This window comes from Molothrus ater, chromosome 5 (assembly GCF_012460135.2).
Source record: "Molothrus ater isolate BHLD 08-10-18 breed brown headed cowbird chromosome 5, BPBGC_Mater_1.1, whole genome shotgun sequence".
In the NCBI taxonomy this organism is placed as follows: domain Eukaryota; kingdom Metazoa; phylum Chordata; class Aves; order Passeriformes; family Icteridae; genus Molothrus; species Molothrus ater.
Genome location: NC_050482.2, coordinates 68,136,811 through 68,160,740, shown reverse-complemented (window position 1 = coordinate 68,160,740; position 23,930 = coordinate 68,136,811). Strand labels below are relative to the sequence as shown.

The 23,930-nt window shown below is 49.3% G+C and overlaps 1 protein-coding gene across 1 annotated transcript in view; it reads right to left on the bottom strand.

Annotated features, from left to right (window-relative positions):
* Nucleotides 1-22,744, bottom strand: part of LOC118697795 (chromatin remodeling regulator CECR2) — a 93,185-nt gene extending 70,441 nt beyond the window's left edge. Inside the window, 1 exon segment of the mRNA XM_036400672.2 lies at nt 22,559-22,744. Coding sequence (XP_036256565.2) covers nt 22,559-22,744 — 186 coding nt within the window.
* Between the last annotated feature and the right edge of the window lie 1,186 nt (nt 22,745-23,930).

Sequence of the window (23,930 nt, the reverse complement as noted above, 5' to 3'; positions counted from 1 at the left end):
TCAGGACTCCCGGGAGGAAGGAACTGTGGAAACAGAGTGCATTGGAGATGTGTACCTGCACCTTAAAGTTCTCAGCTGCCAGCTGGGGAACAGCTGAATAACAGAGGAGAGCCCAAGGAGATGGGAATCCAAACACACCACTTCCTTCATTTACCAAAGCCCCTACAAAGTGCTTGCAAATCTTATGGCTGCATACATTTTTGGACAATTATAGTTAGTTACAGTTTGTTTTCTAGCAAGCTGCCAAGACTGTCCTCTGTGCCTATGTGTGAGCATTTCCCAGCTATAGCTTGTTGTAGTCCTCAGTTTAAAGGATGGACAGGGCTTAAGGGCAAAAACGAAGTTAAAAAAAAAAAATCCCACTTGCTTAGCAGCTAAGTAACCATTGTAAATTCCACACATTTCACAGCACAGAGGGCAGAAGCTGCCTGAGATCTGATGTATTCCTCTCACTACCTTGCCTCCATAACTCTTCCTTGTGGAGGAGAGCTGGATTCATTTGCTTCCCAAGTCAATCAACAGAGTTCATGAGTCAGCCAAGGGAATGCTGAAAAGCAAGAGGGTACGCTCCTGCCCCCAGGAACTGATTACTCTGCTTCTTAATTGTTCCCAGATTCTATTATCCCTGAAGAGACTGGAGCAGCAGCAGCACCAGCCAGCTTGTTGACAACATCCACCCCATACAGCCAGCCGACCTCAACAGACATACAGAAATTTGCATTTTTGCAATCATGGATCTGTTGAGACTACAATAGTTAGGTTATTAAAAAGAAAAAGTTAGGTCTTACAGATGTATACCAGAAAAATCATGTCTTCTGAGTCTGAGCTGCATATCCTACAATTTTGAGTCTGCTAGTAATCACACAGTCAGAAAGCCATCTGATACCAGGACACTTCAAACCAACCACCAGTAAGGCACTCTGCACACTGCTGATCCAGGCAATTCCCTCCCTTCTCAGCTCCTTCAATTCCAGTAGCCTCAGTGGTCATTTTTCCCCTGTTCCCCCCTCTTCTCCCCTAAATGAGGACAAGCAAAGCTTTATTCCACTCTTCACTCACTGTTAAGTGGTGTATTTCAGGTTTTACATTGCTGCACAGCCTCACTTATTCCTATTTCTTTCATGTGTTCTGTGCAGGCTGCAGACTCTGCAATGGTTCAGGTGACAGCATGTGAAGGGGGAAATGCTACATTCAGGACTATAAAACCAACCTGAGGTCTGTCCCATTATTCAAACCCTTTACAAGACTAATAAAATGAGTAATCACATCTCCATTATGCTTCATTCAGTACATGGGAGTGTGAGACTAGGAAGTAAAGACAGCTGTTCAATATTGATTTTTATCCTTCTTATTCTTCATGTATCCCTATGCCTAATTTGCCACATTGCTTCCTTGCCTGGCCACCAAATAAGCTATTAATTGCTTCACAGACTTTTGTGGGGTGGCTTCCACACAGCATCTCAATCCAATAAGCATTAACTTTTTCCTCAATCCATTTACAAGTTAATGATTTTTAATCTTATTTGACAAATGAGAAATTGGTAGGGAAAAAACTGATCAACACCAGCAAAATTCACCTCTCTGTTTAAGAGGTGCACCTCTAATTGAGATTGTCCCCCCCACCCCCAAAAAGAATCCCACAAGCCCCATCCCTGCATTTTTATGGCAGCATTTAAAACACAACAGAGACTTAACTGTTATTTTTCCCAGGGCTGGGAGAAGGTAGGTAGGCAGCAATACACCCCAGAGGCAGGGAAAGCAAGGAGGAGTGTGGTGCCTTATTATCTGAGGCCACCAGAGAAGCTGTGACAGAGGCTGGCTCTTCCCTGCAGCACTGCTCCCAATCCCACCTTCAGCACCAAACATTCAACACTTCCTAAAGCTGAAGTTTAGCCATACAGTTGGGATGCTTCAGGCTGAACCAGAATTGCCAGAGCAGCACTGACATAAACTCAACACTGCCATTTTTAACACATCTCCCTGGTTTGGTTCCCTGTGCTGACCAATACCCACGGCTGCTCCTCAGCTGGCTAATTCAGCAAATGAAAAACATGTCCTTGACTGGATCATCTGGATGACCAGCTGCAGGGAATGGAGACACATGGAAGGAGCCAGGGCCCAAGCTGGAGCTCTGGAGTACAAATGGTGGGTGAAGGAGCCTTTGCCCTCTGTGCTTCAGCCGATGCAGTAACTTATGCCAGTCTCCCTTGGCTTCACCTAAGCTCCTTCCCAGCTCCACAATAGTTTGTGAAGAATTTGTTTCCACAGCTGAGGAGAGGAACGTCTCCTGACCTGCTCTGGGGGAGAGCACCACTACCCAGCCAGGTAAATAAGATTTCTTGTGAGAAATGAGGCATAAGCAACTCACCAGAGTCATAAATCTGCAAAAAATGAGTGCTTAAGACTGAAAATGCAACTTAACATCAGTATGTTTCAGTTGGAAAAACCTATCCTTATTCCTCCATTCCTACTCCTATTCCACTCATTTTAGGGCTTTATTGTAAGCCACACATCCAAAGTAATTTCAGCTGAAAAAGAGAAACAAACCAAAATCCCACCAAAATTTAGCTTCTGAAACCCAGATCATTGCCTCTCCTCCCTGACAAGCACAGCCCCACAAAGCTGAACTGGTGGATGAAAAGGAGCTGTCATCTCTTAGGGCAGAGGAGGGGAAAGCTCTGGACCTCACATCTGCCTTGCCTCTGGCTAGGCAGATAAAGCACTACACCCTCCTGTAACCAACAGGCATCCTTTCTTTCCCTGTGGCAGCCTCCATCTCTCATATCCTGCCCACTTCCCAGCTTCTTTAGCAAACAAGGTGAGAACCACACAGCCAACAGCTTCCTTCAGTGCACAGCCCTGGTTTGTACTCTCAGCACCACCCACCATACAGAGCAAGCCCATGGAAAAAGCATACCACCCTGTAATTAAAATCATCATCTACAGGTACAAGGCACTGAATTAAAGGTTGCAGTGATTCCTGTCAAGAAATTGAATTTGTAATCATTGGGCATCGGTTTCAACACACAAAAAACCACCCCAATAATGTACAACAAACCCCTCACTCTCATGGCACAGTGGTGATTTGAAAGAGGCACCTTCTCTACCATCACCACCACTTGAGCTCAAATATAAATTACATTAGCAGGCAATACTGGTCTTTGAATGCAGCACTGAAGGACAGAAATGCTGAAAAGTGTGCAGGACCACCAGCATTTTCTGGGCAGCCTTACCCAAAGGTGTAAGGCAATGGGCAGTGGTTAAAAGTGCTTTTTCCCCCTCCCCAAAGCTAATAATTAGATCTTCAAACACTTACATGGTTAGCAGCTGGATTTTCATGGCATCACTATTGCCCCAACTGCCCTGCTAGGAAGTTTGGGATTCTGCATCCAGATGGTGACATTTTCTGTATTTACAACAGCACTGAAGGTGAAGCATTATAAACAATAATCAGGCATGCCAATACTTTCATTATTAAATACAAGAGTCAAAGTGAGGTTTAAGTTTGATGTCTTGTCAGAGCTGGTACACTCAGTTCCCAATCATCATCCATGGAGAAAAGAGGGGAACACCTTCAGAGTGATTCATGTCACTCTAAAATAGACTCCTCTCATCTCTCCAAGTTCAATTTCTTTCCACTGACAGTGATAAATGTCTGCATGATCAGTCTGACATGACAGTCCACTCTGAACACTAAATTATTCTTGCCCCTTTGCTCATCCCCACTGCTTATCCAAACTCCACAGCACGGTATGGCCGGCACAACTATTTGCCAGGCCACTCTGTAAGCCAGCTCATGAAACTAATCCAGGCAAAAAATAACTGGAGGGAATGGGAGTCGAGGTGTTTTAGGTTTTTTTATCCACTGTCCAGATCAGCTGCCTGACCTGTTTCAGTGTAGCCCCAGAAAGAGTTGCACTGGAATACCTGTGGAGGTGCTGATAGGGATTTAGAGACCAGATAATCACACAGATTTCAGGCAGGTAGGAGTGGATGAAAACAAGCTGTGTATTAAAAGACCAAAGGCCAGAACCCTTGGCTATCTGTTCTCAACAATAAAACAAATAAAAATCTTCCTGTCTGGCCTAAGGCATTTCTCTCAGGGCAACAGCTGCTATTTTGTGTGGTGCTTACCCACAGGTCCCATTTGGAGTGCCTGCATAATGACTCCTGAAGTAAGGTATTCCTGCACAAGCAGCAACCATCCCTCAAAGGAAAACTATTCCCTACAGAATGAAAAAAGGAATGGCAGCTCCCAACCCTGACTTATTGTCAGTCACAGCTCAAATGGAGTTTCAAAAAATGCTAGCAAAAGGTGTATCCCTGCTTCAGGACTAAAAGCCTCCCTTTTGCCCAAGCTGAATTTCAGCAGTTTTAGACCATGCATTGCTAAATGATCTTTTAACTCTTTTCACAATTCTGCTCTCTTTTGGGGGAATGGGAAAAGGGAAAGGAACAGAGAAAAGCATTCAGAGAATAGAAAAGAACAGAGAAATTATGCACTCCTCAGACCATGGTTAACCTGACTTACTGTTGGTGACAGCCTGAATCCAACAAAGAGGTTGGATAAGAGACTTCCAAAGGTCCACTCTGACTGTACATTTTTGTGATTCTATATTGGGGTTTCCTTATCAGTCTTTTCTGAAATCAAGTCTTGACTGACTCTCCTCTCATAATGGTCCTCATTGGCCATTTACACCTTCAAGCTCTCAGCCTCCATTTAGCATCACCTCTCTTTTCAGCTGCCTTCTGTCACTCCATTTTCCACAGATGACATAGCACAAAACCAGGTGCACAGCATGAACATTCAGGAAAAGCAGCAAGCAAAGCCACGACACCAAGGAGGAACACCAGGGTGGCAACACTCCACCCACCATGACCAAAGGAATGCCAGGAGCAGGAACTTGGGGCTGGATTCATGTGTCTCTATGTATGCCAAGAGGTCCACACAAAGTTATGGTTGAATAATGTCCAACACACCTTGGACCTTTGGATGGAAGGGGAGGCATTAATGCACCCTGACTCCAAGCTTCTGCAGGTACTACTCCCCATCCCACCTCTTATTGCACCCGGGAAAAAAGCAGAAAAATAAATCAGGGAAATCAGGATGTTTCCTTACTTCCCAGCTATAGGAGAAAGAGCAGCTGTAAAGAGGATTTCCCCCCTGGCTGCAGAGGAGCCAGCCACTCTTCTGCTGCAGATCTTGCTCCTGCTACAGGGGGAGGAATGGACACTCTCACTTGTCCTCTCTCCAGGAAGAAATCCTGGACTATAAATACGAGGTTTTATTTGGCTGCTGGGTGTTGGCCTTACAGGAGGGCTCTGCCCTAAATAATATTAAGCATCTGCCTCTAAAGCAGGAAACATCACAGAAACATCACATCCCCCAAGTACCTGAGTTCCTCTGCTTCTAAGGAACCCAGAAACATCCCCACACCATTCAGCATCTCCTCTCCATCCCCTGCCAAGCCAGGGTGCCAGGCCAGGGCTCACAAGCAATGTGACAATTTCTGTGCAGTACCCCCAACACCCAGGCACTTCCTCTCTGCTCAAGCGTGCAGAGAGAGCCCTGCTAATTTTTGTGAGTGGCAGTGGGGAAATAAGCACTCAAAAAAAAGACAAGATGGGGAACTTGCAGAGCCCCTGCCATTTGCTTGGCTCAGACACAACTTCAAGGACTGCTGTAATGGTCTAGAAATCAAACAAGTGGCTGATAGCACCAATTAACACCTTCCAGCATAACAATACCTTCATCTCAGCTCTCCCCATTCTCTCAACAGCTTAACATATTGGCACCCCGAACGACTCCTCTCCCAGACTGCAGACAAACAGCAATGTGCAGGGGAGTGAGGAATGAAGGTGTGTGCACAGTGTCCTAGCATAAGTGAGGCAGCACAAAGTACTGGCAGTTACAAAATATATATATAGAACAAAAGAAATCAGAAATTGACTTGAGGCACCTGAGCAGGTGGAACAAATCTAAAGAAATATGGTTTTTTACACAGACTCAGATCCCTTCTTGTTAACAGCTACAAGCTGAGAAGATTTTTTTTAGAGTCTTCCAAGAAAGAATACAGTGCCATATTTGCACATGGGGAGAAAAGCCACATGAACAATTTAATCAAACTGGGGGAACATTACAAAAAGATCTTCACATTTTCTTCAGAATAAAGAAGCAATAAACACAAATAAGTTCTTGTGCTTAAAATACCTCTTTAAGCTTCTTGTTGAATGCAAGTTTGCAAGCTCCACCCACACGCGAGTCTTGAATTGCAGGAGCACCTAAGCCTGCTCCCATGCACTGCATTCCCAGCACATGGACTGGGTACTGCACGGAGCAGCAGCCAGCTCTGGTGAACAAACACAGAATAGCCCAAAGAGAAAACTTTGGTTTCAGAAGAGACACCACCTTCTGCAATTCAAACATGAGTCTGGAGTACATTGACTCGAACCCACTGGCCCTGCCCTAAATTTGCACCAGTGTGACTGAGTACAGCATTATGCCTGAGAGAGAGGAAAGGGGCATGGGCTTCTCTTTTATTCAATACTCTGTTTTACTAAAGGAAGAGAGCTCTGGATTCTGAGATTCCCAGGATTACAGCAAAGCCAAGCTTGTGCACAGGCAACACCTATTAGACCAGCAGCTACAACTAGAAAAAGTGAACAGCTTCTGGATTGAGAGCTCTTAGGGGGTTATTTTTTATTCCCCCAGAATTTGTGCTATTATTTAAAATAATAAAACAATTATCCTTGCCTGAAAAGAAGGCTAATTACCCTTCCCGGTGACACTGCCCATCCACCTTCAGACACGCTGGAGGGGTGGGCTGCAGCTTGGGTGCTTTCCCAGCAGGGAGAAGCCTCGGGCTCTGCTCCTCGCTGCTGCTGGGAAAGGAGCAGTAATCCCAAACCTGCTGAACCAGGCTGCCTTCCACCACTGCCCAAGGGCTCTGCCTCCAACATTGAAATGCTAATCTGACTTTGTAAACCCATAAACAAAAACAAAGAGGAGGACACAAGAGGTAAAAAGCCTCCCTGAACTCCATGCCCAAACCCAATCTCCAGCATTCAGGCTCTGTCTGATGGAGCAGGATTTTGCCCACAGGAGTGAGTCCCGCAAGCTCTGATATCGAAATTGCTCAAAAGGAGCATCTTTATGGTCAGATGTGTTTAAATGGCCACTTCAACACACACTGGAATACCTTTTGTTTCAGAAATCTCTGAGAACAGCTTTCTTTCTACTGCAGCAACAGCCCAGACACAGATCTGCCAGCCTTACTTACTGCCCTTTTACAACAGACACCATCAAATATTAACAACACCAAAGCCTAGCAGTATCTGGGCTCCAGCTGGACCGTACATGCATGGTACCCACTTTCCCTGCCTCTCCCAAACCCACACTTTTAGACCCATGGCTCATAAAATGGGGGCAAGCATTTTATGCTTCCCAGAGCCCCTGCCTGGGAGTCACAGGTGGGAATCACAGACCTGGGTCTGACCCAGGGAGGCAGAGGGGACTGGAGGAAGGACAGCAAAGGTTGGCTTGTGGGGAGAGCAGGTCCAAGGGCTGGGAAGTGGAGATGGTAAATCTCAGAGATCAGTAGGGACACAAGGACATCCCAAGGCTCGCTGGCTCTGCTCTCCCTTCACGCTCTGCCAGCACACCCACATCGGCAGGGAGTCAGCACAGGGGGTCATGTCTCACCAGCCAATGCTCCCTGCCAGAAGGAGCACTGAAACCATCTAATTACCCTGAAAGCTGCCCTTTTGTTTCCCATCCTCCCTGATTTCTTCTGTCTCCTGACCTGTTTTCCAAAGCATTTTGGGCTGCCTGTCATGTGGAAGCCAGATTTTAAAGACAAAGCAGTGGTTGGGGATATTTATCCCTCTGCTGGCTCCAAGGACACTGCTGCTACAACCAATCTTCAGGGAAAAAGAGGACAGAGTCAGCAACATGGACCACGGGGAAGGGGAAAGCTGTTCTGCATGCCACAGCAATTCCTTACTGGGGTAGCTGAAGCCAGCCGTGGTTAACTTAGGCCAGAAGGTCCAAGGGCTCTTCTCTGCCAAGTTTAGCTCTGGATGACAGTGAAATGTGCTTAATTTGACAGTTTCATTTTAACATGTATGGGCAAAGTCTAGAAGGAGACAGTGGCAGCAGCAAGGGAAGAGAGTTGGATTATTATAAGGTAGCTTTTCTGTTGCCTCAACCCAGTGCTTAGCACTAAAAATGGATACAAAAAAATTATAGATGCTAACTCTTCACCCTAGCAATGAAATGATCAAACATAGAGTGCCTTCAACACGGTAACAATTCTCTCACACATTATAAAAATCAGCTTTTCACTATAAATTTTAAACTGCCACACCTCTAGCATCACAGAAGCTGAAAGCTTGGGCATAGCACAGGGGCTGGAGAACACAAGGAGACTTTCTGTTTATTACTCTTTTCACTTTTTTTTTTTTTTCAATCTATAATGAAAGCAAGCTATGGCACTGACATGACTTCTGTGTCCTCCTCAAACTGTTGGAAATACACCCCAATGAGCATGTGAGCATGTGCAAAGTGCAGTTCCTGGGGCAGACACTGCAGGAATAGAGAGAAATAGGTGGTCAACAAGAAGTTGAATTGGTGGAATCCTGCCAGATGCAAGGAAAGAACCTGGCTTGTGCCCACATGCCAGTGAGGACAGGGAAGAGTAATGCTTCAAAAGTGCAGGAGAACATCTTCAGTTCTCTGTTTGACTGTCTCTCCTCAAGAACTGCCAAGTGCAGGTTTTCCTTCTCTCTGCTTCCTTAGGTGATGGGATGGGTTACTGCCCATGCCTTGGCACCAACTCCATGAGCCCAGTGCATTCTTTTGCTATTTGGACACAGGATCTGTTGGTAGCCCATTGCCAGACACACTGATCACACAGCAGGTGTGCCAAATTAAAGTGAAAGGCTCTAAGAGTGCATCATCTTCTCCTCTCCAGGCTCCTGATAAGACCACTCTGGCAGTCCTGCAGTGGCTACTTCATGACCACCACCCCCTTCTGATCACAGTCCCCACATTGGGGAAGCTGCCCTCTCCATTTCACACAAGTGTGTCCCAGGCATGCAGGGCAGTGAAGGGTTAATTTAATTAGTTCTGTGTGTGCTCAAAGAATTACAGGCAACTTCATTTAATTATTAAGTAGCCAATCAGGTAATCTCTGTATCTGATTAGCACGCTAATGAAATAATGTCTTCCAGTTCAAAGCTGTCATTCCAATCAGGAGACAGCCCTTCAGCTGGAAGGAAAAGCTGGCCAGGTTTCCATGGGCTCAAGGCTTTGGATTTTGAAGAGGGGAGCAGGGAGCAGAAACATTCCCACCTTCCCTCTCCTTGTCTCTGCCTCTGCACACAACAGCAAGGCTCCCTGATGCTCCAGGCAAGCATCACCACCACCACCACCTCACATCCCTTCTGTCCTGCTCCCAGCTGCACAGGAAGGCTCCACTCTACAGAGCCTGCAGAGTGCCAGGCTGTTAAGGGCATTGCCTGGGCACTGCCAGCTGAGAGATCCGCTGAATATGTGGGGCATGGCTCTGCTATGGTCCACATGGGAGAAGAGGCACACAGCAAAGCCATTACAGCACTGAGAGGGAGCCAGAAACCCTCCTCCCTCCCCCATGCCAGAGCTGCTCCTGTGTCATATGCAGTTATTTCCAGCCTGGGGAGAAGTGCAAGGCGGCAGCTGTCACACGAGGCAAGGACTTGCCCCTTTCAAACAGGGATTTCAGGACTAAATGACCCATTACAACTAACACAGCTGCAAGAACTGGGACACTTCCACACAGCCCAAGAGGGGCTTTGGGAGTGGGGGAGGAAAGCAGGAGACAAGCAGAGGGTTAGGATCATACTTCCAAGACCTGGTGTGGAGTCTTCCATTCCTCCACCTTATAAGCATTAGCTCAGCTGTCCTCTTCCAGTTGCTGCTGTTCAGCCTAAGGGTGGGATGTGCAGCCCAGCCCAAGCCTGACACACACCTCCCCTTCCTCGCAAACCCCCCCTGCTCAGACCCAGCTCAAGCTCCCTTTCCCAAACGGCAGCACCCACTACGCCAGTACAGCACGGCTGCCTTGTGCATAGCTGCACACAGCCTAGCTCTAATTAGCTAGCCCAGGTTTATCAGAGGAGCTGCAGCAGGATGTGGTTGAGCAGGACCAAACCATCCCAGCTTCTATCCAAGGAGCCTGGCAGATGTTGCTGTCCAAGCTCCAGCCTGCTCTGCTGCCTCTGTACTTGCGTGTGTCCTCACTGCCAGTTTAAACACTAACTCATCTTCAATTGCCACAGCTGCCAGCGTGTCTTCGCCTCTCTGAGCTCCAGATCATCTTCCTGATTATGTTTCCACTCCCATCCGTGCCTCCCCCAGGGAAAGGGCGGAGCCTCCAGGATGCTCACACCAAACAGCGCTACTTTTAAGTCACCACTCCAAAAACAAACACTGAGAGAATCACAAGAGGAAGCAGAAAAATCGTGAGAGCAGTCCCCAGCAGCCAGCCAGCCGGCTTTCTGTGAGAATGCTCAAGTGCTGACACTTTTTGTTGACCCTTCTTATCCTGAGCATATCCCATGAACAAGAAACAACGCTGCTGAGAGGGAAGAGACTCATCTCCCTCTCTTCCCTCTGCTGACTACAGCCATTCCAACTGAAGGAAACTGGTTAGAGCAAGAAAGTCAGGCTTGGACAGCACAATGAAGCATCCACTAACAATCAATCCCTTCACAGCAGTCTCTCTGCCAACTGGCTAAGGACTAGGCAATGAATATAAACTGTAGTTGCTACTCCAAGGAAAAACAACACAACATCATATGGCGACCCTTAAATTCTGAAACTAGTCCTGCTTACAAATAAAGACACGGCTTTCTAACTGCCTCTCCCAAAAAAACCTCAGCCCTGAAATCCAAAGCTGGATTTGTCCCATTTTGTGTTTCACTAGTCCCAAAAAACCCCAACCAACCAAAAAGCCATAAGGATTCCATCATTAAACTTAACAGAAAATTCTGAAAGTGCTGGGAGGGTAAGTTTAACACCCAACAAGATGCTATGGTCACCCCTTTCTTGCTGGCATCCCACTCACTACCTGAGGAGGTGTGCACAGGAGGACTGGTGGGGCAGGGCTGCTCCAGCACTCATTAACCAGCACAGATGCAATTTGAGCCCAAGCACAAGGCCCTGAAGTGGCCACCTGGGGACGTGGCCACCTGGGAACCAGCATTCCTTGACAGCTCTGCCGCCCTGCACATTCCAGCCCCCTCATCCCCGGGCCCTGAAACCAGGTCAGGGAGGCACAGCATGACCTGATCCCCACCTCTGATAGCACCAAGCCCTGTCCCATCCCCTCCTGCCACCCTTGCCACAGTCAGGCCAGATGTGTTGCCTCCCTGCAGTGAATGAAAAGCACAGAGCAAGGATACAGATACCCATCCAGGCATGTGCAGGGACACCCTCTCAATGGCACAGCTATTTGCAGAGCAGCCATCATCCAAAACTTCCCAAAATGACAAAGTCCAGGCATTTGGCATGTCAGATGTTTACTACAGAGAGCAGTTTGTTCCACCGAGGGACTTGCAACACCCTCCCAAATTACACATTTCCCTTTAGGGATGCCACAGCAGCTGGAATCAGCTCGCTTCTCACATTCCTTAATAAGCACTTCCACTGGAGAGCAGGGTGGATGCAGGGCATCAGCTGCAGTTAGACACGACTGAGACCGAGAGCTGGGCTCCCTTTCCCCATGCTCCCAGCACTATCTGCAGTCTAAGAATATCCAGCACCACCCACCCTGCTGGGGCAGGGGGAGTCAAGTGGTCCGAGCTCCCAGGCATTACAGGTCTCCCTGCTAGAGGAGACTTTCACTGTGCCTCCCCCAAGCAGCAGCCTTCAGTGGGGCCCCTCGATAGCTGGTTGAGATCCTACAGATCATGGAAAGATAATCCATTGCACTACTAATGCACTACTGCAGCTGTCCATGGAGAAAATCCCCTTTCAACCAAAAAAGCCCCCTCAAGCCCTTTGATCCTCTCCAACTCACAATTATCTTAAGGGCAAAATAGTCTTCAGTGCCTCTGCACCTTGTATCAGGCTGAAAGAAAGGAAATCGAGACTGCTATTCCCTGTTTATTCTACATGGCTGCCCTGTCCCACAAGGCAAGCTGCTCCAGCCTCTTCAGCACAGGCAAACAATTCCTGATGGATAGATATCTGCATTGCTGGGCGATCAGAGCCACAGAGAAACCTTCTTCTCTGTGGGAAATCTTTTTGTTTTTTTTGAGAAAGATTGAATTTTCTCAAAAAGAATTTCTGGTTTTGTGCAAGATTCTCAGCTCCAGTTAAGTTTAACTGATTTCAGCTGCATGTTCAGGACTAACTATGGAATCAACAATTTAAAGGCTCACCACCTAACTCCAAACTAAAACTTTTCTAACCAGAATGTTCACTTGAAAAAAGAAATGTATCAAGACTCTCAGGTCCAGTGAAGTTTAACCGATTTCAGCAGCACGTTCAGGACTGACTACGAAATTAACAATTTACAGGTTCACCACCTAACTCCAAATGAAAACTTTTCTAACCAGAATGTTCACTTGAAAAATACAAATGAATCAAGGCTTGATATAACCCAAAGCCCTTTCAGGGAGGGTCTTACTGATAAGGTTTCTTCCCCAGGTGCCCTCACTGCTGCATGACCTGTTGTTACCTGTGCAGGCTCACTCCACCTGCTACCCAGGGCTGCAGTGCGATAAGCGTTTCTTTCAGCAGAAGTGTCAGCTATAAAAAGCCCTTCCCCTCCCTGCTGCCTGTTTCCATTCCTGTGCCACTGCTTCAGCCATGCTGGTACAACCCTTTTGTGGGGCTGTGGAGGGAGCTGGCTGGGGGAACTGCTTCTGGGGAGGCACAGGGCACTTTAGAGAAGTTTTTAATCCGGGTGAGCAGTTTTACTGCCGGCTGTGACAGTGGCAGGAGCTGCTGCCTTGAAGGCAGGTTGAGAATCCCTCAGGCTCCAGCAGACACTGCCCATGAGTCCACACTAACAACACAGGGGAAAAATAAGCCCCATGATGGCCAGCTCTCCAGTGAAGAAAAAAATATGAAAGGAAAAAAGTCCCTTCTCTAATGCTCTGAAATTCTATTAATTTCAGAGTCACTACACTTTTATATAATGGTTTTTAGAAAATCCATCTAAAATTTTCAACAAACTATTACTCCTTGTGCACAATTCTCCATCAATCAACCACTAATAAGTTTTGAATTCTGGACTGACTCAAGCGCAAGCAACAGCAGTGCCAGAGCCTTGGACAGGCTCTCCTAGAGGGAGTGCTCAGCATACTCAGCCCCTCCAATCATCCCAAACATGTTTACATGCCAGTGCACACGTGTGACCTGGGAAATGCACGGGACACAGATGACATTGCCATGGCAAGAGGAGGATGCAGTAAAGAGGAGAAGCAAAGGGAAGCACTGAGAAACGTCACAGGCAGGGACATGCAGGGCTGCCATCTTCCATGCTCACATTGGGAACCCTTCTGAAACCAGGGCTCACTTTTACTTACAAGTGCAACATATTTTGCATTTGAAAATGCATTTCACTTCCACAGAGAGCTGTTAAGGTTGTGTATTTATGGGACAAGAAAAGACTTGCATGGTGGGCCGGTATGGGTTAGGCCTGAGTGAGGTCACAAAATACCACAAGAAAGCATGGAAAGGGTCTTTTTCCTTGCTTATTTTTCAGTATTTGAACCTTTCCAGAACACCAGAAGAGGGAGCCTTTGACTCCTCTCCCATGCTCATCATTTGTTTTATATTAGTGACAATGACAAGCTCTATTAAGAGTCAAGCTCTTTAAGTGAACTCTCACCCTTTGCCTCCTAAAACAAACCAAAAAAACCCAAGCAAGAAAAAACCAAAAAAACCCTTCCAACCACAACACTCTTTGCCTTGTGTTATGGATATATAAATATTTTTGCTGCCACACAACTCCCTACACACAGGGCTCACCAGAAAGGAGAATAGTAGATCTGCCTTCAACTCTATGGCCATGCAAAGCTCTGGCCCCTTTACAGCAGGCTTAGCTGGAGAGAAAGAGCCAGAGAATTAACAGTTTTACCAAAGAGGAGGAAAAAGACTCTCCAGAGCTCCTTTTACATCACCAGCCCCAGCAACCAGAACTAAACTACAGCTAGAGTTTCAAGAGCCACAGTGGATTGACCCAGCAGCTTGCAGCCACCAAAAGCAGGAGGTCCTGCTCCCACCACAGACCAACAACCCCCACAAAAACCCAGCCAGCAGCTGGGACGCTGCCAGGAAAGGGGCAAACCACAGAGTCAGAAGCGTGGCTGAAGCGAGGGCTTGAAAGGGAGCGAGATCTTCTTTCTGGCAGCCAAGATCTTTCTGGCAGCCGGCAGCCCCCAGGAGCAGAGGAGCTTCATGTTTCACTGCCCCCTCAGCAGTGCAGGCACCCTCCTTCCCACCAGGCTGGATGTGTCTGCTTGACCACACTGATGTAAAAACCAACAGAGATACCCCCCTCTGTTACTGAACCAAGATAAGTTACTGCAGAGAAGGGCTGAACCTGTCTGAGTGCACCCAAGGGTGAAGAGCCTGCACTGTTTAAACCAGACCAGTCCTAAAACCACGCTGAACTGGTGAGCTAGCCCAGGGTAGGGGTCCCTGAGGACCATTACACCCCTCATGTTTCAAGTAATTTGGTGTTAACTTTACATACTGCCTTCCCCAGCCAGCTCTCTGCAGTCCTACCGTTGATAATACCAAGCTTTGCTTTTTCAGTGGAAAGCTGGTGTTTTAGCTAAGCATTTATAGTATATAAAGAGTTTGTCAAGAAGTTGAGCCAGCACTGAAAGGCGTTGCCACATCGGGCTGCAAGACCACCTCTGAGCGCAGCAAAGACCTTGACTGCCATCAGCTCCCAGTGTCGAGTTATTCCCCCCTCCCTTGTAAAGGCAGTCTGTAAAGCCCTCCCCAAAAAGCAGAAAATGAGTGTTCTGGCAGTAAGCAAACTGCGCTCTCCCCACTTCTCCCCATCAGCTGTTTTCTGTTCCTCACACAAAAGGCTGCAAACCCCTCCTAATTGCAGGAGCCTTCCACCTAACAGACCCTGCTCTCGAGGCCCTCCTCCCCAGGAACTGGGGGAGAACTGGGGCACAATAGGAAGGAGACCGGCTAAAGGGAATAGATCTGTTAAATTAACGCATTTTCTGTCAACCAAATCAGCTGCCCCTAGTGCTATTGTTGGTGAAACAATGGAGACCCCAGGAATGGGCACCCATTAAAAGGAACAAGCCTGCTGAAAGGATACACTCTGAGGCACAGCCTTGTGTGTTTAACAGGATTCTCTACTGTAAGGAAGGAGGAATCACTAGGCTGCATTGTTCCCACCACCACAGCAGATGCTGTTGCTTCTGGTAACGAGGAGGGGGGGAAAAATTTTTTTAAAAAATTCATACATACCTACAATAATGTTTACATGATAAACTTTTTAATTCAGGAATTTTAATTCCTTGGCTGTTGTCATTTCTACCCATAGCTCTCTTCTGGAGGAGATTTTTGCCTGAAAGAAGTCTATGAAAGCATCCATTGCCATTACAAAAGTTAATTCTTCACCCTTCATGCAGGCACTTAACAGATGCCAGGGGCAGAATGGCACAGCTCTGCCGGCATTATGCACTGGGAGAGAAAGACCACAGTTAAGCAGGTCTACAGATAAAGCTGCAACACTTTAAAGGTGTTACTTTTAGCTGCTTTGGTTAGAGCAAATTCCACAAGGAAAAACTTTCAAGGACCGATTTCGATGTGCTGTGCAGAAGTTTAGATGGGTTGATTGAATTGGCACAGGTTTGTTTGTAGTACTTGGGTCTTCTCAAACAAAGCAAACTGCAAAGTCATATTTAAGTTCCTGCACAAACTATTATGTTTTTTTTTTTTTCTAGTGGGGAAAGACTTGCACCTGATTATCTTAAATCGGTCTTAAAATAAACTCAGCTTAAACTGTTAAACTTGTGGGTACACAAGCACTTCAGCTAGCACCAGGCATGATTTTCTGTGTCAGCTGTGCCAGCAGAAGAATTGCCTATACTAACACCACATAAAATCTGTAATATCAGGTTCCATGTGCTCCATCAAATCTCTGAAATTCTTATCGTGCTCCTCCTTCCCTTCTGCCTTCTACTGCTACAGTCATTCCCCAACTCCCCTGTCACCTAACTCAGATCCATTCAAAATGTTGCTGTCAAAATAACCTTCCTTATCCATTGTTCAGACACCCTTTGGTTTCGTGCAGTCACTACTTGTTTCTTTTCACAGGCTTAAGATAACATTTTAACTCATGTATCAGCCTCCTGAGCTACCTATGCCTTTTTTTGTTGTGGTTGTTATTTTGGGTTTTTTTCTGGTTTGTTTTTGGTGTGGGGTTTTTGTGTTTGGTTTTTTTTGGGTTTTTTTTTGTATCCAATTACACTAGAGTATCATTACATAAAAGGTAAACACTTGTGTAAAAGTTTAAGATCTACAGTTGGGAAAGATGTGACTTGCATTTGAAATGGAAACTGCTTTCCAATTTGCAGACCACTTGAAACAACAGCTCTGAGAAGTATCTCTCCCCCCTCCATTAATCTCAATGAACTCTAGAGCCCAGCACTGACATGTAGAGTGTTAATGATTCTATTGCACACAGAATAACTAAGACAGCAAAAGCAGCAATGTAAGAAGTGGTGCTGGAACAAACATGGGGAGAGGGATGGGGCACTGCAGCAACTGCACCAAACAGCAGATGGGACAGGTAGAAAGAAAAAAAAAAACAAACAACCTTTGATTTTGTTTGGTTTTTTAAACAATAAACACCCAGCTCACACCCTCTACTCTGACGAAGCTGATGCTGCCCAGGGGAAGCAGAGCCATCACAGAGTGACCTTAGTGTACAACCCAAATTCACACAGTGGTCCATAAATGGGTCTCTCCACACAACAGGACCAACACTGTCTTTTCAGTATATTTGAATTCCATAATCTTTTCCAACCCTGTCTACTCTCTGTACAGCACCTCTCCCTGCACTGCCAGTTACTCTACCTTTCCTCAGACAGTGTGTTTTTTTTCTAAAGCAAGGTGCTTCACATGAGAGGGAAGTTTTAACCAGCAGATCTATTGTTCACTGTTGCTTCAGTCACTGCCCACTCCCTTCCACTTTAATGTTGCCTACTGTGATCAGGCAAATGGCAGGAGGGATGGACATCCCAACGACTGAACTTTCCTACTGAAAAGGCATTTAAACTCAGAACTACCCTCAATGAACATTGCTGACCTACATGAATTCACCAACACTTTCATCAGCTTGCAGCACCTTCTTGCTGCATTGATCTTACTTAGATTTTAAATTCTTCTGATCAGAAACCACCTGGCCATCTGAACTACCACAGAGCAGGATGAGGCAGCAGTAGACATTGGATATGCTACTGTAATGCCAACCAGAATGCAGCACCAGACCCAAATAGCTACAGAGGGGTGGAGGCTGTACCTGGGTACCAAACCCTACTGTCTGTGTAATTAACCCCATACAACCACTGACAGAACAGGAAGGTTGTGCCATTTTGGTGTCACGGATCACAAGGGACACACCCAAAGGGCAGAGCAAGGGGACCCACAGAGAATTTTCAGCAGGACTTAACATGATATGACAGTGGAGGTCAGAGCATATTTAGCCATCCTGCCCTCACTAAGAAAAATTCCTTTCAAAGCATTAAAATTCTATCACACTGCTTAACAAATTAATTTTTTTCTCTTTTAAAGCTGTATCCAGTTTGCACAGATAGAAGAAACCCTGTTCTCTGCCCTCTCCTTCTCCAGCTCTCCTCTCTCCACACTCTTCCTCCTGCTGGGGGACCCAGGGGAGCAGTAGCAGCTGCTGGTTTCTAACAGCCACATAATATTCCTGACAGAAGGAGCCTGTTCAAGGACCTGCACAGAGATACCACACTAGAGAAGGAAAAAGGTGGGCAGGAGCAGCAGTGCCCTCCCTGCCTGCGGGTGGGAGGAATGTACCTAAAGGCAGAGCCAGAGCCTGAAGTGCTAGGAAGGGGCAAGAGGCAAGGAAAAGCATCTTAAAGCTGCAGTGAAGTTAACAGCAGAGGCAATTTGCCCAAAGGTGCTTTTAAAAACCACAGGAAAAGATTTATGTTTTCCCTGTGTAATGTGGCTTTTCCCCCTTTTCCAAATAAACTAAGTTAACAACAATGTTTTGACTATTTTCAAGCACGTTCTGGAAAGCCAACCGCCCCTCGACCTACCCAGGTAGAAGTTCCTAAATGCTGGAGTCCACAGCTCCTGGGAGCACATGCCAAAGAGCTGGGTGGCCATGCCACACTGGCTCCTGTCCAGCGTTTTCAAGCTGTGCTGAAATACGGTTGAAAACGTTAAATATTCTCCCAATATTTTTGATACAAACAACCCCCACAGCTGCCAGGAGGACATTTCAGTTGCACAGGGGAAGGAAGGGCACACGGCCAGGAGATACTTTGACACAAGAGGTGTCCCACATTACAGTCCAGTCTTGAAGAGGGAAATAAATCACTAGCTATCATCACCTGCACTAACTTGACTGTGGAAAGCATCCTTTCTGTCCATCAAGGCAATGACAACCAAAAAAAAGACCTGCCCCACACAGCCACACCTCCTCCTGCTGCAGTGCTGCTGTTAGAGTAGGTAAGGACAAACTCCCTGATGCAGATTAGAGTGATGCAGGGAGGTTGGATCAGATGACTCAGTGTGGTCCCTTGCAACCTTACCCATTCTGTGATTTTACAAACCACCAAGAAATACGCCATGACAACCAAGCCAACAGAACCAAAAGACCACTTCTGAAGTGGCACGCAAGTTTTGTACAGCAGATGGCTGACAAGGCAGCCATTTAAAAGGGGAGGAAGGGAAAAAAAAAAAAAAAGCAGCCAACCCACCCCAGAAGGCAGAAGTGCTCTCTGCCATCCTCAGATCCATGTAAAAACACAGCATGAAGCTGAACACGTCCCGAAGCACCCGCTTCTGTCCCACTGAACTTTTGACCTGCTGGCAGTAGCTGAGCCCCTCCTGAGCCCATTGCCGGGTGATGCTGCTGCAGCAGAGATTTAAAAAGAGGAGCCCAGGCGCCTGCATCTGCCAGAGCCAGCCTGAGGGCCAGCTGTGCCCACCCCCTCCCCAAACAATGCCCAGAGTCCAGCCTGATGGATGCGCCTCTTTCTCCTTGGACACCCCTTCCCTGCACTCTCTGGCTATGCACAGGTCCAGCAAAAAGAAAATGAGAACATTTGCTCACCAGGTTTCTGCCATCCAGCTGCTGATGGCAGCCCCACATCTGGAAATCTGGAAGCCTGGAAGCTTCACTTTCTTTCGTGCCAATAAGCAGAGGGTAAAGGGCTTGCATTTTAAGTGAAAAGGAAGGGAAAAATAAAAATAAAATAAAATAAAAGAGCTCCATTCCGCCTCTCTAAACTACTAAAGGCCCCAAACTTCTCAAATACCCTCATCAAATCTGCTCAGCACAGGAGGGATAGGTCCAGATGGCCTATCATTACAGAGCTTTCCAGCTAGCTATGGAGAAACCCACCAGAAGGAAAAAAATATCAGGGGGGAAGGGGTATGGGGGAAAGAAAAAACAAAAAATACCCAGAGCTTTTTAAAAATGACCAGTAGAACACCACAAATTGGAAGATCAGGTTTTGTCTCATTTGAGGACTTCAGGGACGGTAGCAGTGAAACCTTAACCTGACCCACCTGCTGAAACTGGAGGGAGAGCGAGAGCAGGGAATATTTGTTTCAAGCAGAATTAAGGCTTGTTTAAAACTTCTGCCTTTTGTAAGGATATTGTAAGAGTTTAGCACCAAACTCCTCCCTGGAGATACACTGGTATCAGAAAAACACAAGAACAGCACCACCAGCCAGAATTTAAGCTCAGAGGAGCTGACACCTCCTAGGAAGAAGAGAAAATCCAAGAAGAGACAGCTGCATCCAGTGTAAGACCATCCCTTAGAGATACTGGACAAACGTGAGCTGGGAAGCTCAAGGGGTTTGAGCATGAGCATCCTCCAGATGAAACCCTCTGAGCTCGAGATCTCCATTTTTCCTTCTGCAATCAAGATTCACTCCAAGCACCCGTTTCACTCTATGCCCAAATGGACTGGGGTAATCACCCCAGGGCTCCTCACGAGGGGCAGTAACTTTTGAGGGAAGGGGAATACTCCAATACATTGTTCAGCCCTAAGCACACCTCTCCACAATTACCAAAGCTAAAGCAAGAAAATATCATTCACGCATGAGCAGATTCACTTTTTGATGGCTGGCTAGTTTTATTTCCCTGTAAAATGTGTTTTAAATCCTGCCATCTCCACAAACCCCTAGAAGAACAGCCACCTCCATTTTATTCAGACACCCCTGAAACCCAAGCATGTCTCAGAGGTAGCAGTGAGACCAGCCAGAAGGAGCACTGGTATTTTATTAGGTCCAAAACCGTGGAAGAAATCTTCTTTATGCAGCTAAATAAAGCACAAATTAAAAAAAAAAAAAAACCAAAAACACACAGAGCAATACTCTTAGGAAAAAAGTGTAACTCCCATCGCTGGCCATTGGTTTCAAAACATGAAATTGGCTTCAAAACATGAGCAAGCTCTTTGTGCAAAGATCTGTTCCCAGATATCCCCAAGCCAGCGGTGAGAGTGGAACAACTACACCAGGCGAGAGGTAAGGAGATGGTGAATTTCAACGAACAGCAACTTTTGAAACGGCTTGTGCTGAGCGGCTCACACTGTGCCGGAGAAGGAGATTTACTTCACGTGCCGAGCTCTGACAGCCGCAGCCGTCCTCTGGCAGCATCCCGATTTTAAACGCAATTTCCAGCGACCCTCGGACAAACGCCACGCTTTAAACCCCATTTCTGCCAAGGGCTGCCGGCCATCCACGTGCACCGAGGGTTTTTTGGACGATGTTTTGGACGGTGTGCTGCTTTTGCTCTGCAACACCCCCAGCACCAACGCGCCCGCACTCCTCCTCCTCTCCTCCTCCCGGGCATCCCCCCCAAAAAAAGCAAGTTAATTTGTTCCGAGTGATGATGTTAACTCCCCCAGCCTCAGCGTGCTCCGGGAAGCAAAGGGGAGCCCACATTTACTTCATTTGTGAAGCAAGCCAGATGCTAATTGCCTCCAAAGGTGAAAGGCTAGTGCCTTGGCCCTTTTATCATTGTAAATTCAGGTTCCTTCAAGACTTTACGCTGCTGGGCCCGCAGAGCCTCCCCCTTTAATGGTTTGGCATCAATAGGAGGGGGAGGGGAGTTCTCTTTCGCAAGAAGTTGCATCATTGAGAGATCTTATCCCCTTTCAAGATTTCGTACCGCATAAGGGATTCCCCCTCTTCAGAAATCCACATCCTGCTCGAGGAGTTTTGCTCTTTAGGGCTTCGCGCATCCCATTGAACTTTTAAGCATCTTTGGAATTCGCATTCACGGGGCAATTACTGTCTTTAAAAAACACACGCCACCACGTTATTCACCCGGTTTATTGCCAACGCGCTGGCAAGAATAGCTTTTCACAGCAAGCACAAAAGATTTCCTACCAGCACACACTTTGTTTGTAACATTTGTAGCCGGCGCACAAAATATTTACGGGACATTAGCGGCGCAACATGAAAATAAGAATTGAAATCAAGCAGGAAAAAAACAAAAACCAAACAAACTAAAACCCAAACAAGCCACACGAGAAAGTTACAAGGGAAAACGAGTCAGGAGGTACGAAAGCCGAGAGCGTTCCCTCGCTGGGGCACAGGGGCGGCGGTGAAGGCACCGTCGATGCCCCGGCGGCTCCGCGGAGCCGCACAATGAGCGGCGCGGTGCCCCGCGGAGCCCTCCGGCCTCGCCGGGATGCGCAAGAAAGGCTCGGCAGGACCCTCCGGCGGCACCGGCCAGGTGGGGACCCCCACCCGCAACAAAAGGAGCCGGCCCGGGCACAGCTGAGCGGGCCGGGCAAACCCCCCAAGAGCAGCGGCTGGTAGCCCCGGGGGAGCTGGGGGGTCACCGGGCCGGGCCCGCCTCTCGCCGCCACCATTTTGGGCACGGGGGACCCACGGCGGGCTCCGTGCCGCCTCCGTCCCCCCGCCACCTTTGTGTGCGGACACCGGCCCGGCGGCGGAACAATGCGGCCCGGCGGGGCCGGCCCCGCTGCGCCCCCGCCGTGCGCCCCGCCGCCCGCCGAGCCGGGGGGCTCCTGCCCGCCGCCGCCCGGGACGGGCGCGCCCAAAGTTTGCGAGCGCGCCCGGGAGGCACGGGGAAGTTGCCGGGTCCGCCGCGAGCGGAGCGAACGCCCCGCGCCGCATCCCGGCGGAGTCCAGCGGCTCGCCGGGGGCCGGGGGTGCGCCCGGGCACATCGCGGGGCAGCGGGAGAGGCGTGAGGGACCCGCCGGGCAGCGGAGGCGCAGCGGGAGCGGCGGCACGGACACAGCCCGCGGGCTGTCCGGCGGGACGCGGCACGGCGCCCGCGGGGTTCTCACCTCGATCTCGAAGTCGGGCAAGCGGAAGGCGGTGCGGAAGAGCGAGCAAAAGTGCGCGATGGCCGGGACTTCCCACCAGGAGCGGAGCTCGTCCAGCGCCACCGCAGCCGCCGCCTCGGGGCCACCGGTGCCGGCTACGCTGCCGCCGCCGCCGCCGCCGCAGCCGCCGTCCTCCTCCGGGCACATCTCCCGCGGCCGCCGTCCGCCCGCTCGGTCGCTGCCTCCCTCACTCCGCGGGCGGCTGCGTGTGGTGGTGCCGCCGCCGCTCGGCGCTGCGGCCCCGCCCGCCCCCCGGCGCCACGCCGCTCAGCGGCCGCCCCCCGGCGGCCCCGCGCTGCCCCCTCGCTGCCGCCCGCGCACGGGGCGGCTCAGGGCCGGCGGGGGCGCTGCTGCTGCCGCTGCCCCCCCTACCGCGGGCGGCCGCCGCTGCGCGGGCCCATCCTCATCGCCCTCAGCGCCCTCCGCCTCCCCGCCCGCGCCCCGCGCAGGAGCGGCCGCGCCGCCGGGAACAGATGGGCGCGAGGGGGGCCGCGCGGGGCGGGGCGGGGCTCCGCGCGTGGGGGGGGCGTGCCCGGGAGGAGGGAGCACCAATGGGAAGGCGCGATCGGGCAGGGGGCGGGGCGGAGCGGGCCCGGCGGGGCGGGGACAAAAGGCGTGAGGGCGGGGCGGCGCGCGGCCGTGCACGAGGAGGGGGCGGGGCCCGCGCTCATCACAACAACAGGCCCCCGGCGCCCGCCCGGCCGCGCCCACTGGGGGCGGGGCTAGAGCGGTGGGCGGGGCGCTCCCACACGCGGCGGCTCCGCCGGTCCCGGTCCCGGTCCCGGTGCCCGGTGCCTTGGCTGGCACCGGGAGCTGCCGGGGATGGCTCCTGGTGCAGCGAACCGCTGGGAACCCCCCAGGATTTCTGTTCCCACTTCGTGCCTCTGAGTGAGGGAGCCCAAGCGGCGCTTCTTGTTGTCCGCATGCGGCTGCCACGAGGAGCCGGACGCGCTCCGGTGCCCAGGGACAGCTCTGCGTATCCCCCACACTCCCGGTGCCCCCGTTCCTCCCGGCTCGGAAATGAAGAGCAACGCTGCCCTGTTTTGAATTGTATTCCGGGAAAACGTTCAGCGACAAACGGGGATTAATTACCTGCTTGTGGAGCTGCGTTAATGGGACGAGTTCCAGTGGAACACCGAGCAGCTGTGACCTCGTGTGCTGTCACTGCAGCACCTGACAAGCTCTCTGTGGCCACCGCAGTCCAGCTTCAAAACAGCTGCCAAGGATCACTGTGCCCAGCTCTGCCTCAGCCTAGGCTTAGCTCCAGTGACACCAGTGTGAAATTGGAGTTCAACCACAGCAGAGTTAGGCTGTGGCTGAGGGCAGCTCCTTC